We start from the raw sequence: 16012 nt of genomic DNA, 5'->3' as shown, positions 1-16012 counted from the left end.
CACAACTGCATCTAATGAGGAAAAGACAGGGAAGGTAAAACAAAATACCAAATGCACTGGACAAAGGTTGCCAAAATGAAACAGGAAATAACTAAAATCGGGTAACATCACCGACAGAGGCTTGACAACACACAGGGAACAGCGGGGCCCGTGGTAAACTGAAGTAACAGTAACTGAAACAAAAGCACGAAGCAGGAAAAACACAACGACTAAGAAACAACTTGATGATAACGAAACAGAGAACATCCTTCTGAATTCACATGACTGCTTCAGTAAGGGTGAACTTTTTTTCACCTGGCTGCGTATTAGATCATGGACTCATAGCTGTGGTGGTTTTCATTCACATGTAAACCACTTCACTGTTGCAGCTGGAGATTATTTGAATAACTGAATTGAACTGGTCAAATTGCCCCCAATTTTCTATGTTATGGACTCGGGTGGTGCTCCCGATCTCAGCAGCTGGGCAAGAAGGTGGACGGCGGATGGCATAAGCTGGGTCGTGACTGGACTGAAATGTTGACTCAGGTAGAGGATGAGGATGATATGGGTATAGAGGACTGAACGGAGGTAGGAAAGGACGAGGACGAGGTAGTAAGTGGGGAGAGGATGAAAATTTGGTTGGAATGCCAAATTAGAAATGGGCGATAGCAGAAGTTCAGATGAAGGGAGTGCTGTAGTTCGGAAGAAGATAGTAAGAGAGGAATTCAAAATAATACTGAAGTTTAGGAAGGAGGATGAGAACATGCAGTTAAGTCCAAGTGCAGTATCGAGGGAACTGAAAAAGAAGATGTCCAAGGGGATGTCCAACAAGCAAGAATCCTAAGAGACAGGAACTTGTTAATAGCAGGTAAGAGGGAGGAGGAAAATAATAATGCTATTAATCACTGCCATGACTTCATACAGGAATGTCCTTGGAGAGGAGCAGTCAAGTTGTTTGGCTCATTGTTCAAGGGCTGATGTGAGTACACTTTGTGAATTATAATTTGTCTTTCCCAGACACAACTCATATGACTAGGTGCTGGGGTGTTGATGAGAAACTCGCCGTCCAGTTTTCAAAGTTCTGCTTGATGTCTTTCTTTAAATTCTTCAGTAAATCATTGCTCCTGCTGACATAGTTTGTGCCTTGATTGCATCTTATCTGGAGAACTGTACCTCTGATGGCTATGAATGCACGTAAGGAGTTGATGAAGGAATCTGGAGAGAAATCGTCAAGCATCTCAAGATGCGCTGCTCTGGAGCACATGGAGGTGATTAGCAAGCCATAACGCTTTAAGGCAGTGTTGGAAAATAATGGTTGCCACACGAAATATTGATATTTTGGGGACAGTTTGGACATTTTCACCTAGTACTCACTTTTGTTGCCAGCGGTCTAGATGTTGAGTATGTTGTATGTTGAGTTATTTTGAGGCGACAGCAAATTTACACTGTTATTAGAGCTGTACACTGACTACTTTACATGGCATCAATGTGTCATATCTTAAATTTTTTCGATCGTGGCTCAAGACTTGGCAGTTCGTCTTGTAATCGGAAGGTTGCTGGTTTGAGCCCTGGCTTGGACAGTCTCGGTTGTTGTGTCCTACTTCACCTGTTGCCTACTGGTGGTGGTCAGAGGGTCCGGTGACGCCAGTGTCTGGCAGCCTCGTCTCTGTCAGTGCGCCCCAGGGCACCTGTTGCTACAATGTAGCTTGCCATCACCAGTGTGTGGATGTGTGTGTGTGAATGGGTGGATGACTGAATGTAGTGTAAAGTGCTTTGGGGTTCTTAGGGACCAAGTAAAGCACTATACAAATACAGGCCATTTACCATTTAACATATTTTCCCATGAAAAGATCACCCCACAATGGAAACAATTAAACCTTGTTGGCAGAAGGAGGTGAAGGAGTCAAAGAGTTTTGGATGGACAGCAACCCGGAAAACAATAGAAATCCAAATAGATCAAATTAATATTAGGCTGCTAAAGGAGATCAAGTTTAACTGTCAGTATTAGCAAAGCTGAAAGGAAGAGCACGATAAAAGAGATAATGTGGGAAATAGGGCAAAAAGCTGTGGGAGGAGGAGAGGACAGGGAGATGGTTTTATTCCATTCAAAGGAAAACAAGAAACATGAGAAGCACAGGGAGGACCAGGAGAGAGGAGACAATAATATCTTGATTCAGATTTGGCCACACTGGATTAAACAGTACACTGTTCATTATAGGGCAACGTCAAACAGGGAAATGTAATCGCAGTGGAATAAATTAAACCAAAATCAAAATTATCAGGAAGAAAGAACACAACTGATTCAAAATCTGGTGGGGATTAAACTAGATATAAAGGATTTATTGCAAAGGAATTCTAGATATGAACGTTTTATGGCTTTGTTTCAGTTTCTAAAAGAAACTCATTTGTGTGAAAGGATATGAGGATATATATATCCTGTAGTATTTATTTATTTTATTTATTTTACGATTATTTGATATGAGCGAATTCCGGCCCACACTCCAAGCCAGTTGGTGGCGGTAATTCACCACATCGTTGTTTGCCAACTGCCAAAAAACGACAAAGAAGAAGAAGAACCAGCTGCAGCAGCAGAAGAAGAAGAAAAAGAAAGAGAAGCGTTTTACCTACGTAAATCGAAGATGGCTAAACATCATCCAGATTTGATCTTCTGTCGAAAACAAGCTGGTGTTGGTAAGTTTGGACTCATTTTACGTTTCAGTATTCGGCACAGTGGATTTTGCTGCAGCCTGGAAGTCCCTTGTTGTTGTTTTGTAGGTCATAGCGTTAGCATCCATGCTAACATGGCGTGGATTTCATTGAAAATGTGTTAGCCTGGAAGTGTCTGCAGGTCTGTGGGCTCTGGTGGCTAGAAGGGTATCGTAACTAGAAGAAAGTGGGGTTTGTTTTTTGTGTGAATTCCTGTCACATTGACTGACTTTGTTTCGTTTCTATCCCGCAGCAATCGGGAGACTCTGCGAGAAATGTAAGTGTTTTATCTGTGAGGAATATCTGGAACAGCTAACGGCATGTATTTTAAACTAGTGTTAAAGTCTGTTTATGTCATATTTTTGTTTAATTCAAGTTTAATCACCTAATTTTATTTTTATAACCACGTTCATAACAATCAGTATTTAATCTGTGTGGGTTTTTTTTTATTTATTACACCAGTAATATTTACTTTTTTTAATGTATGTTAATTATTTTTTTTGATATAAAAGAAAAGACAAAACAGACAACACAACAACAAGGGCAAAAACACACATATAATGCAAAAGATTACACTGCAACAACAAAAATACTACTTCAACACTGACAATAAACAGAAATAAAACGCTATGGTGGTAGACTGAATTATTTGCGATTGATCAAAGAGAGCTTTGTTTTAATACATGATCTAAAAATGGCTGCCACACAACAAAGAAATTACTAAGATTGTCCGCTAATGTGTGCCTAATCCTCTCCGTGTGCAGTAGAGCAGTCAGTTCTATTAGCCACATTTTGAATTGAGGTACAATATCCGACTTCCAGAGAGTCAAGATAATTTTCTTAGCAATTACTATTCCGAACAAAACTGTAGTTTGTGCAGCAGAGCTGAGGTGTAAAAGGGAAGAGGAAGATCCAAACAATGCCGTTATTGAGTCCGGATCTAATGTGCAATTGTAGATATCAGAAAAACATTTAAAAATGTCCAACCAATAGTTATGCAGTTTGGGGCAATTCCAAAATAAACGAGTGAGAGCCTTCTCCAAGTTTACAACGATCACATATCGGACTGATAGAAGGAAAAATCCTATGCAGTTTAGTTTTTGAGTAATGAAGTCTGAGAATTACTTTGAATTGAATTAACTGATGCCTTGCATTTATAGAGCAAGAATGGATCTTACTCAGACTCCTCTCCCACACCTCATCTCCAATTTGCAAACCAAGCTCCTCCTCCCATGCCATCTTCAAAAAGTCAGATTTAAAATTTAAATACTCTGAAAAAGCTTTCACAAAACCAGAAACCAACTTTTTAGAATCCGGGGAACTCAGAAGGAGTGTAAAAAGTGACCCCTCTTCCGGAAGAGATGGAAAATTAAGAATACTCTGACGAACATAGTTTCTTATCTGTAAATAATGAAAAAAAATGTGACGCAGGGCAAGAGAACTTGTTCTGCAACTGAGTAAATGATGCAAATTGCCTGTCAATATATAAGTCTTTGAGAGTAATAATACCTTTCTGTGCCCAGACCTCAAAAGAGGCGTCTAAACATGAGGGTGCAAATGCATGATTACAATATATTGGTGTATGGATCGAAGTGTCTGGTAGAGCACAACCTTTTTTGATCTGACTAAAGATTTTAACGCAGTTCAAAACTATAAAATGATTGACCTTGGTTCGCTGATTAGAGGACGAAGAAAGAAGAGCAGGGAGGGAACTATTCTCAACCCCACCACTCTCTATGACCACCCGGGGGGTGTATCGGCAGACATGACCTTTTTGCACCCTTCCTTGCCAGTAAGCAAGGAAGGGTGCTTTTGAAAATAAGTCAGAGTATAGATGTTAATCTCTAGTTTTAATCATTGATTTTATTGCTGTTGTTTTATTTGTAAACTCTACAGTCAACATAGTCACTATATCTGTAAATTCTTATTGTCTCAGCTATTTAGTCCAAAAAACCCCAAAATGCACAAACAAGTCTAAACTCAAATTCCTCCAGTGTAAGTTTAAACCTTTCTTCTTCCTCTCTTCTCTGTCCAGGTGATGGAAAGTGTGTCATCTGTGATTCCTACGTCAGACCCTGCACACTGGTGCGTATTTGCGATGAGTGTAACTACGGCTCCTATCAGGGGCGCTGCGTCATATGTGGGGGGCCTGGTGTGTCCGACGCCTACTACTGCAAAGAATGCACCATCCAGGAGAAAGATGTGAGTTTCCCGCTCCTCTCTTCACTTTGACACTGGATACTGAAGCAGCAAAATATCCAAGAGACTTGTTCTTTAAGATAAAAAATGTCTTTCTCTTCTCTCTCCAGCGAGATGGATGTCCTAAGATTGTAAACCTGGGCAGCTCCAAAACAGATCTGTTCTATGAACGAAAGAAGTACGGCTTCAAGAAGAGGTGAACGCGACCACGACGACCCAGTGCAACGTTTAGTCTTTCAGATTTTCTTTAAAACTCACAAAAAAACTTTTGTTTGATTTGTCAATAAAACTCAATTTTGTACTTTTTTTCTATGACTGCTTTGTTAGCGTTCAAGGTTTTTAAATAATCAGTGAACACGTCACAAAAATGGGCAATTAAAGAGCTGGAAAGACCTGAGCTGTTACCATTAATGGTATAAATACTCCCACTTTCTGTGGACCGCTGAACATAGGGGGCAAGAGCCAAAATGAAATAACATTTTCATTGTAAAAAAATATCGTTTTTCTTTTTTGTTTTGTTTTTTAAACGTAAATCTGTTTTTAGTAATCATTTAAAAAGGTACAGATGGGTGGCGAATAAAAGAAACCACCTTTGACCCTTGACCCCTTTCAGTGAGGGGCTTCAGTCTCTCTTATATTGTGGTTTGGGTCCATGTACAGCTGAGGAGTATTAGTTACCTTACACGAAAGCAATGATTGCGATGATTTCCTGTTTCTTATACTCTGATTATGTGTGCATACATGAAACTCCACTAAACACATCTGGTTAAAAAAAAAAAACACTCTTTATAGGAAACGCCACAAAATTTAAAGAGTTGCTGAAACTAATACAAGATGTCAAGCCTGTTAAAAACCAAATAAGAACATATCTATTTTTTAACAATGGTGATCAGCTCTTCGGTAGAATTAAATTTTATTCATACAGCGCCAAATCACAACAACAGTTGCCCTATAGTGTAAGGTAAACTCTGTACAATAGCCCCAGCCATCAGATGACCCCATATGAGCTAGCACTTAGCAACAGTGGGAAGAAAAAACTCCCTTTTAACAGAAAACCTCCAGTTTCAGCTGTGGAAGGATGTATGGATGTATCCATGGAAGGAAAAAAGACAAAGGAATCAATCTGACATACTGCAGTAATATGTGAGATACTGAACATGTTTACTGACATTTCCTGTAGTTTCTCTCAGCAGCACCACCTGGGTTGCTTTAGGACGGGGTGGGAAATCCAGGCCTCGAGGGCCGGTGTCCCGCAGGTTTTAGATGTGTCCTTGATCCAACACGGCTGATTTTAATGGCTAAACTACCTCCTCAGCATGTCCTGAAGTTCTCCAGAGGCCTGGTAATGAACTAATCATTGGATTTAAATGTGTTAACCCAGGGTAATATCTAAAACCTGCAGGACACCAACCCTTGAGGCCTGGAGTTCTTGACCCCTTGTTTTAGAACATCCACCTCCTCAAACTACTCTGAGATAAGCAGATTAGTTAGAGGCTCAGTGCGTCACGATTTCAACAATAGCTTTAAATCTGTCAAGAATCAGAATAGTCATTTTCATTCACTCAAATCCATTGATGACCAAAAAAGTCCAGTGAACTAATGTGCCCCCTGTTCCTGAGGTATGGCCTTAAATAACATCAAGAAAACTTGATTTTAATTATTTGATCTTAAGAAAATTGTGTGAACCCTTATAATTTATACAGAGTTGTGGTTTATGAGGTCCAGATGATTTTCGAACACCAAGCAGTTCATTCTCGGGTTCAAGTAAACGTTTGTACCAAAGTTGAAAGTTGTCCTTCCAGGTTTTCCTCAGATCCTGCAGTCATGACAATAAGATGGCATAAAAAGAAACAAGAGAGTCAGAGTTCGGTCAACAAGGCTTTAATCTTACATAATGTAAATACAAGACAAAAGCTTGCCATACTCAAAGATGTTTCTTTACAAAGATGTAACCAGAAAGGTTTAAAAAAAAAAAAAAAAAAAAACCCACACAACAAAGTTAGCTAAATGACCTGTTCCTGAGAAGCTGCAACAACCATTGCAACAAAAAAAAAAAAAAAAAAAAAAAAAAGCTTGGAGTGAAACAATTTTCTGTTAAAGAGGTCTGGAATATTTACACAAAAATCCTACTTGTAGTTGTACTTCACAAAAATGCACACGCCCACTCATTAAGAGGAAGCTGTTTTAAAAAAAAAAAAAAAAAAAAAATGTAAAGAACACAATGTTCACTTTCATTTAGGTTACAAAGTGAGAACAGTTATAGATGTGGAAGCCCTGCAGCGAAAGAGAAAAAAACCGCTTTCCCTTTTTTGTCAAAAGTGGACAGCAAAGTAACCGGCGGGTAAGTCACAGCTGTAGTTTGGATGCAAAGTTAACTGTACACTGGCAGACTGCTCGCTGCATTGAAATGGCTTTAGACGTAGAAAACACTCAAAGGGTTTAAAGAGGCGTCCCACAACAGTCTGTGTTACCGAGACTGAAGAGACACTCTGTGCGTTTCGACAGAAAACCTGTAATACGGAAGCAGGTGTAAATGGTAAATAAAGATTCTTCAAAAACTCAAATAGCACTGTATGTATGGTCTATGATGCTAAATACATTTTAATGTATTACATTAGCCTGAGTTATTTACAGTGCATGCATCAGTAGACTCTACACAGACACTTCTGAAGTGTTGCTGACAGAAAATGGACGAGTCCACATCGACAACCCGCAGAGAGGCGACAACTCTGTGAGGGACACAGCACGAGGGCGACAAGCACAGAAACAGGGCGGACTAAGCGTTTATGTACAGCTCTGAGCCGCCGCTAGTAGAAAGCTCATACATGAAGAAAAGTGAACATGGCTGCTTTTTTTTGTTTGTTTTTTCCTGCCAAGTCACAGAAATCCCCTGAAGAAGCTTTTAGGTTATTGGAAATGTCACAGTCAAAAAAAGAAGTCTTTGTGGGTAAAGAAAAGCCCAACTCTTTGCACAGTCTCTTATATTATGATATGAAACTGCTATGAAAACTGCTGGAAGCAACCTGCAAACCCCAATAAGGAAGCCATGTAGCCTAAACCATTACATGTGCCACCTAAAAAACAAAACCAAACCTACTGTATGTAGAAATCAAAGCCCGAACATCACAAACAATCTCATCTCAGCATCAGTCGTACAAAACATGATAAAAAAATGACACCTCAGAAGCGAGGTGCACCAAAGAAGCACTTGAATATCCTCACACACCCCTCTCACTTGCACAGATGCTAAATATAATAATAATAATGATTTAAAAAAATTGATATCTTAACATGCTATAACATCTCGCTGGCAGCATCGGCCCTCACACATGCTCGTCTGTTCTTCATCCTCTTCTTCCATGTAACAACCAAAGGATTTATTTATTCATTAGGAAAAATAAATGAATAAATCAACTGTTGTCTATTCGTCATCTGGCACCGCTCTTAAAAGAGAAGAGAACAAGGATGAATGACAATGGAAGGAAGGGGGGAGAAGAGAGGCCAGTATTAAGCAATGTTTCCATCAGCAACTGGCAGCTCTGAAGGCTGGTGTGTGGGACTACCAAGAAGTTATTGTAAAGTAGAATATCCAACATGAAGGCTGAGTGAGGCTTTAGGCTCCTCTCCCTTTACCTTCTTAGGTACCACATGGAAGGAAAGCCTCTGCTGTTTTACTCATTCTCACGTTATTGTGACTCAAATGTAAGCAGGTTTGTTCACCAAATACACTCACAATTATTCAAATCAACCCCCCTGACGGACTTTCATCACAGTGTAGGCTATACAGGGGTCTCATTCTCCCCTCTTCCTCCCCCTCTCTTCCAGCTAAGGCCATCCCTCTCTTCAGCGGTACGGTAGGTTTGTATCCGGTCACATGGCAAAAGATCAGGTCTTAAAAATATCTATCTTTCTAAATATTGACACTGTTCGGTTTGCATGTCCTTTTGTGTATTTCGCATGTGTGTTTTCCTCGTCCCTTACAGTGGTCCGTATTTGTTTTCATATCGCCCCACAACGTTCTTGTAGCGGCCGCATTCCTTCCGCAGCTCGGCCACCTCCGTCCGCAGCGCCGTGTTCTCACGCTCCAGGAACGCAGCTCGGACAGTGATCTGGTTCTCCTTCAGCCTGCGGGCGTCGCGGGAACGTTTAGCCGCCACGTTGTTCTTCTTCCTCCTCTGCCAGTATTTCTCATCCTGGGGGAGCAAAACAGAAAAGAAACAGCTTGCTTACTGTGTGTTCTTTATTCTAATCAACGCACTTTAGCCTGAATCTCACCCATGTTTGCCTAATCCTGCAAATATGGCTGACAGCCAAGCTCCTTTGTCCCTGTAAACAAAACCAGCGTTCTTCTCGAGGAGCAGGAAGCAGGGAAAAAAACTGATTTCAAGATTATAACATCGCTGAGTCATGGTGAGTCGCAGAACTCAACAGCAGATCCTTTTTCAAACCTCCAACACTGATGAAATTCCAAACCGCACAAAAATAAATAGAAAGTTTGTTTGTTTGTTTTTTAAAAAAAAAACATTTCCTGTTTATTTCAGGCAGTGACTGTAAATGTTTTCTAGCGTTCCCGCCTTCAAAAATAAATGACATTTTTAAAAACAAGCTCACATGCCTCCCACTTTCATTTTTATCAGTTATTAACAGTAATCCCAAATTACCCCGATACATGCAAGTTTAGAGCGTGTATATTAGACACAGCATTGAATAAAGCGATGAGTGAATGATTAGAAAGTTGACATATAATTGCCAGTCTATTGGCATCAGCAATGTTTCTAGTGTGATTATACAACCCTACATGTTTGAGCTCCAACTGTCTTCCTGTTTTACCGATTTGCCACGAGGCACATAAACACAATGAAGCAGCCTGCTAGACTGAAAGCGCATTTTTTTTGTGGTCTTCCTCATCCAGTTGCCAGCATACCTTCTGTTCGTCGGGTACAAACACCTTCTTGGCCTTCTTAATCATAGGCTGTGGCTTGAGATCATCTTCAGAGAACTTGTGTTTGCGCGGGTCAAACAGTTCGCCCCCGGGCACGCTCGACAGGACCAAATCTGTAGGATCTGGCTCGTAGTTGACCTCAACCTCAATTTCTTCAGGGATGATGGGCTCAGGAGTCACCCTGTCCTCGTCAGTGGTCACCTCTGTGAGCACACAGATAAGAAACAAAAACAGAAATATGAGACACCAACTGTAAAGTCTGCCATCTCCAGTATGCGGCTGCACCAGCTTCTATTTCTGCTGTCCCGCCAGAATAGTTACCACCCACAGCTTGTTTCAGGATTAGGTGACATTGTTAGATCACACCATATCCTGTTTCGCTAACATAGTGACACAACCAAATATGTAATATAAGCATGCATTATTACCTCTATTTAGGACAATTCCAGCAGGGATTTTATACTTCTTATACAATTATACTTATCTACAAACTCTGTATTTTTATCCTTAGATTTTGTCAGAGTAGCTTTGCATGAATCACAGTTCAAACTAAGCCTTATCTTCTGTAAGCAACTTCCTTCTGGCCCCCATAAACACTCTGCTCTCTCTGACATCATACAGGGCCAAGAGGAGCCTCACCTGTAACAACATCACAGGTGATGTCAGAATCACTCTTTGTGATGATCACCACTTCCTCCTGACTCTTGTCCAGCTCCTGAATGGGCAGCAGAGTCAATGGAGACACTAGCTTGGTGATCTTTGTCTGTGCAGAGGACGTAGCCTTTTGGTTCTCCGTCTTCATGGCGCCTCCTTCTGGCGTGCCCTTTAAGTTCTCCTCTGGTGACGTGGGAATGCCATTCTCCATGAGGAACTCCTCCAGGTCCATGTACTCCAGGTGGAAGCTCTCACCATCATAGGGGATGGTTTTCTCCCAGATAGCTGGGGTCAGAGCGGCCGAAGGACCCATGTCACTCCCTCCTCCACCCAGGTCACCGGTGTCTCCAAGACACAGCTTTTCCTTGTCGGTGTCTGAAACAGGAAAGATACACATGAATATACACAGACACACATATGGAGTTTTCACAAATATTATATTATATATATTTTGCTTTGACATAGAAAACATGGCTTTATAATGTATTCAGTGCTGAGAAAGAAGATTTTTTCTTCTCTCTGTTTCTACCCCAAACTATCCAGTGTGTTACAGTAAAATCTCCTCCCCCTCCCACTATCATCTGTCACCGTTCTGTAGAAAACTATTTTAAGGACCTTGACACCACTACATCCAGTATATAGTACAACAGCAGCAACAGTGGACACCATTTAAGATGACTATGATTCAGTTATGCGGTTTTTAAACTGAAGGACTCATATCCACAGTGAACACACAGTGAGGGGGAAAAACAACCAGGCCGAGAATGTTATCACGCTTATTTAAGTTCTTATTCACTTAAAACCAGGTTTTATCATCAAAATATTACTTTGTTTTAACCGGAGAAAGAGTGCCTCCTGTCAACAACAGCAAAATAATTGCATTTAAACTCAGGGGCGTGTCTAGAAAAGTCTGGATGCTGAGCAGAATCGGACCCAGGAGAAAAGAGGAGGCCTTTCTAGGGTACATAGCGACTGCAGCTAGCGCTGCAAAATTAATATGCCCTCAGAGGTGTTAGCACACGCAGCGCCAACTGTATACAGGCTGCTACACTGTTATGATAAGAAGACTATTTTAATTATTATTTTTATTATTCGCCAGCCTCTTTATTCGGGTGAACTCGTTTTAGAGCCGACATCCGCCTCTTCCTCTTCGTCAGCTCTGCGCTTACCGTCGTCTCCGTCCAGTATATTCGGCGGAGGCATTTCCATTATTTTCTTCAAAACCAGCGGGAATGAACTCGGGGCCCCAGCGGCAGTCTCCACCGTGACGAGAAGTGGCTCTCCAGACATTTTTATAATTCTTTTTTATTGTCTCTTTATTATTCAAAGTTCACCGCGGAGCAAGTGCAAAAAAAAAAGATGCAAACACGGCGGGTTAGCTCGTTAGCTTGATAACGCCAGCTCCTCAGCCCGCTGAACCGCCGTCACAGACTGCTTCAAAATCCACTGAATCCACTCAAACGAATTTTATCCGCGATAGCATCCACTAGAGCTTCTCTAACCCACTTCCTCGGTAACCGTGACAGTCGAAAGGTTTGGTTTTTTGTTTTTTAGAACAAACCGCGCCTCCTTGTGAAAAAACCTCCTGTTGGCTTTGTGTTGATTGGCCGGCTGAGTCTGACCTCATGAATATTAATATTACAGCGCGAGGGGGCGTGTTCCTGAAAACTATCTGCGCTCTCATTGGTTGACCGAGTTATATACATGTTCACCTAAATAAGATATAAAAAAACTATTGCAACACGTATTTTAACCGAGTTTTTTCCCACCCTTATTCGGTTATTTAGCTTTCTTTCCAGTTCTTTTAATGTTATACGATCACATAAACACAGACAGCGAGGGTTTATAGCACCTTTTCTAAATTTACGAACAGGCAATAACTATAACCATCTAACCCAAATCAGATATTAATCAGAAATACTTGAAGATTATATTAATTGATATACTCTGACAGAAAAACCAAAAAGAAGAAAAAACTGCACAAAAAGTGGGACAAACAGCTCGGATCATGTACTGACTAGCAAAGCCTGCCCAGCTCACATGCAAACACACGTGCAGGTGCCGCTCTTACATATCGCCCGGTTTTGTCCAATGACGCCGCGATGTGTCTCTGTGGCTCACACGCAGGCGTGAGCAAGAAGGGCGGCGCTACAGTGCCAAAGTGTTATTGGGCTGAGGAGCAGCACCTTGAGGTTTAGTTGGTGTGGGCTTTGCTGCTGCAGCTAAGCAGAAGACCCAGGGGCAAAGATGTGCATGTCTGTGCTGTACCGCAGAAAGCTTAATCACGATCGTGGTCGCTGATAATCGTCCCACATCGCCTTTAAGCATACAGTAAACATTTTTTTTACTCCTGGTGAAAAAAGTGGTGGTAAAAAATAAATAAATAAACAATAATCTGAATGATGTGGAGATTGAAGCAAATCATATCCTGCGGAGAAAGAAAGAGGATTTTTTAAAATCTACATCCTGTTTTCTTATGCAAAAAGGCATTTAAATAGACACATGTTATTGCCCTCCAAAGTGTGCACTAACATGAAGCATTCAGTAAGGCAACCTATGAAAGGCAGCTACATGCATGCTTTCCTCACACAAGGCACAGTTTTATTGTCTTTAGTGGGGGAGGGAGTTTTTCTCCGTGTTTGTGTCACAGCGATAAAAACAAATACAATCCCCCAAGGTCATCTGCTATAGGTGGTCACACTGAACTTTGTCCCACTTATTATATATGCCACTTAACCACAATGATAAACTATTAGCTGCATTAACAAGTAGAACTAAAATCTTGTCTGTGCAAAATTAGGGAAACAAATTAGGAAAGTATCTGTTTGTGGTCTGTACAGCTCCATGTGATTTTAGACTACGGTCCAAAATAATAAGTGTGTGTAGAGAGTTTGCATTGGACGTGCTGGACAAGACCCTATAAGAAACTAGTTTATTTGACCTTCATGTCATGTCCTCATGTAGACAACTCCTACAACTTCCTAATCTAAAACATACCCCAGCTAAGAGTGGGAGAGAATAAAAGCATCTTTGCAGTCCTCGCATCAAAATCTTTGGCTTTGGAGCAACACACACCAAGACGAATGTGAGATCTGATCCATCCTGGTCATTTGCGTCTGTCTCATGGTACACACGGGTTCTATTTATGATCAGTATGTACGACAGGCAGTGCATGCCTGAACGTTATTATATATGTCATCATAAAATTTCTACGTCCATATAATGATCTGTTTTATACTGACCCTTAGTGCAGTCCTTCATCATCCTCGCTCTGCCCCTCTGGTCATGTTAAATATTAGAATACACCATTGTAACAGTGTATATAGGACAGAAAGTTTGAAAAGAATAAAAGGCCCAGCTAAAAGTTTGAGGATTTCAAAAATATAGCAATAAACCAAGGCTCAATTAATTTACACACAGCATCAATAATGCCTGTGCATAAACCAAAACGCTCTCTTTCGGTCTTTCAACACTTGGCGGAAGAATTTTCAAGCATGAAAGACATCAAAATTTTACTGGTAAGTCACACGTGAGTTTACAAAGAAGAAAAAGAAAAAAACGTGAGCTGACCGAGCATGCCGCCTGACATGAAAGCAGTAAATCACCGGCAAAGGTATTTTAAAGAAGGAACACAGCCCCTCTAGCAAGGAACAGCTGGTGAGTGGCTCATTCCCTGACCTCGATGGTGGGGAGGATTTAGTCTCTGATCAAAACTAAAGGTGGAAAATATGGAGCTCCTGAATCTCTCTAATGAAAGGTGCTCTGACTTGAGCTGCATTAAACTACTTAATTGGACACAGAGCAGCAGAGTACTCTCGCCTGCTGTAAATTTACCACTTGCTCTCTCATGGTCTGCAAAGACCGAACACCATTTTCTTCTACTTATCCAGTTCAGGGAGCTTGAGGTGGGGCTGCAGACTATCTCAGTTGTCACAGGACAACAAGCAGACTCCTTGACAACCATTCACGCCACATTCATTACCTATGGACAAGTTAGAGTCAACTGTCAACTAACTACTGATTCATCATGCTGCATAAAGGGGCAGTTCACCCAAAAATTACATTTTAAAGCACTTGGAGCCTGAACCTAATCTAACTTCTCTCCTACAACAACAAGTCAAACATACTGTGCAGCAAAGCAACAACAACAACAAAAGGACTGCTTTTGCTTCACGAGTCATGTTAGTACTGTGATGGCCCCATTTAAAAACTCAGCCTGAGTGACTACTGTGCAGTCCTGTTAAAGTGGCAGATTTAGTCTCAATTTGAAGATATATCTCTGTGATCACTTAAACGGAATGAAAACAGAGTCATTGCGTCGACCTCAAACGCCACCCACGCTGAGATTGTTGTGTTTGTGTTAAACACAAAACCAAAACGGTCAGCCTAAATTATATGAGGCATCATCTCCCAAGCAGGCTCACTTAAAGGGGCCACAGTGGTCTCACACACCTGCATGTTTCAGCAGTCACATACCAAACATGCTTTCCTGACTGAGACGTTGTCAAAGTGCAATTGTGCAGCAACAAAACCACCACAGGTCACAGAGGATCAGTGGGTCTTAGATACTGATCTGATTTGCAGGTCGATCTGAGTCTGCTTACTGGAGCTTTCAGCCAAAAGAGGCGTTGTTACTAATCCGTTACAACCACGAATGACAGCATTTTTTATTAGCCTGCAACGCGATGATCATTAAAAACAGCGGGTGATCTTATTTTAGGGTGTTTAGCTTTATCAACATATCTCCTCTTTCACACTGAGCGGTCTTTACCACCGCAATGAAAGGATCAGTACCTGCTTTGTATGTGTTAGAGTATCGTTTTTTAAATTATAAGTGTCTATTTAGTAATTTAGTCCACGTTTTCTGTTAAATTCCTCCAACTTTTAGCTTCTAAATCCAGCCAAGGAGAAGCTCCTTGCTGTCTCATGCGGCTCAGCTGACGAGGATTACGCAACAAACACACAGTTTGCGAAAAAGTTCCCGAATTTCCTCAAAATCAGTTTGTCGCTTCAGATAAACGACCTACGTGGTAAATCTGTCTCTTAATTTTCGGAATTTTAACTTAACCAGAGCTACGTTTGGCTGTCACTTACCATTGTCGTCAAAGTTTGGAAGAGCGAACGGATGCTCAAGAAGAGCCCTGAAAATCTCTGGGATTTCAGTGGTCATGTTTTCTCCTGTGAAAGTGCACAATCCTGGAGGGCCGGGCAGTGCTTGAACGGGTGTGAGCGCTCCTGAAAAGCGTCGGGAAATATTAGAACTTAGGCAGGTCTCACACTCTGAACTCGGCCGAAATTACTTAACGCGGCCCGCCCACTCCAGCTCCGCGCAGCCAATCGGCAGCGAGCATTCCCACGCAATCGACGGAAAGAACGCCCATTGGCCATACCTTATGCTAATCACAGCGCTGCCAGCCAATCCTGGGCCGCACCTGTGTTAGCGAAAGTTAAAAAAAAAAAACGTGACCCATAGCGACCCGTTACGTTATAAGTCGGGTACAACTGGTTTTAACCCCTACATGCTCCCCACGA

General features: G+C 41.4%; 2 protein-coding genes across 4 annotated transcripts; one reads left to right on the top strand and one right to left on the bottom strand.

Moving 5' to 3' along the window:
- Positions 1–2534: 2534 nt before the first annotated feature.
- On the top strand, positions 2535–5190 carry phf5a (PHD finger protein 5A). Its single transcript, XM_040036825.1, has 4 exons — positions 2535–2670; positions 2939–2962; positions 4721–4887; positions 4995–5190. The coding sequence occupies exons 1-4, from the start codon at positions 2619–2621 to the stop codon at positions 5082–5084; spliced, it is 333 nt and encodes a 110-aa protein (XP_039892759.1). The 5' UTR covers positions 2535–2618; the 3' UTR covers positions 5085–5190.
- A 1559-nt stretch (positions 5191–6749) lies between these two features.
- On the bottom strand, positions 6750–15771 carry tefa (TEF transcription factor, PAR bZIP family member a). 3 transcript variants are annotated; one of them, XM_040036823.1, is made up of 5 exons: positions 15575–15771; positions 10466–10855; positions 9809–10029; positions 8866–9077; positions 6750–8327 (listed from the first exon to the last, which is right to left on the bottom strand). In XM_040036823.1, exons 1-5 carry the CDS (start codon positions 15648–15650, stop codon positions 8306–8308), a joined length of 921 nt encoding a protein of 306 aa, XP_039892757.1. In that variant the 5' UTR covers positions 15651–15771; the 3' UTR covers positions 6750–8305. The 3 variants fall into 3 exon arrangements, with proteins under 3 accessions (XP_039892757.1, XP_039892755.1, XP_039892756.1); XM_040036821.1 differs by lacking the exon at positions 15575–15771 and adding an exon at positions 11650–12378; XM_040036822.1 differs by lacking the exon at positions 15575–15771 and adding an exon at positions 11650–11770 and having other exon boundaries at positions 6750–9077.
- Positions 15772–16012: the final 241 nt, after the last annotated feature.

The sequence above is a fragment of the Simochromis diagramma genome, unplaced genomic scaffold (assembly GCF_900408965.1).
Source record: "Simochromis diagramma unplaced genomic scaffold, fSimDia1.1 OVJJ01000371.1, whole genome shotgun sequence".
Lineage (NCBI taxonomy): Eukaryota > Metazoa > Chordata > Actinopteri > Cichliformes > Cichlidae > Simochromis > Simochromis diagramma.
Note: the sequence above shows the minus strand (reverse complement) of the source record. Positions and strands in the feature narration are given on the sequence as shown.

Coding starts and splice junctions, on each gene's coding strand:
- phf5a (XM_040036825.1), top strand. CDS start 2,619: ATGGCTAAACATCATCCAGATTTGATCTTCTGTCGAAAACAAGCTGGT. Junction 2,671..2,938: donor TCGAAAACAAGCTGGTGTTG/GTAAGTTTGGAC, acceptor TCTATCCCGCAG/CAATCGGGAGACTCTGCGAG. Junction 4,888..4,994: donor GCACCATCCAGGAGAAAGAT/GTGAGTTTCCCG, acceptor TTCTCTCTCCAG/CGAGATGGATGTCCTAAGAT.
- tefa (XM_040036821.1), bottom strand. CDS start 11,770: ATGTCTGGAGAGCCACTTCTCGTCACGGTGGAGACTGCCGCTGGGGCC. Junction 10,856..11,649: donor TATACTGGACGGAGACGACG/GTAAGCGCAGAG, acceptor TTCCTGTTTCAG/ACACCGACAAGGAAAAGCTG. Junction 9,078..9,808: donor TTGTACCCGACGAACAGAAG/GTATGCTGGCAA, acceptor TTGCTCCCCCAG/GATGAGAAATACTGGCAGAG.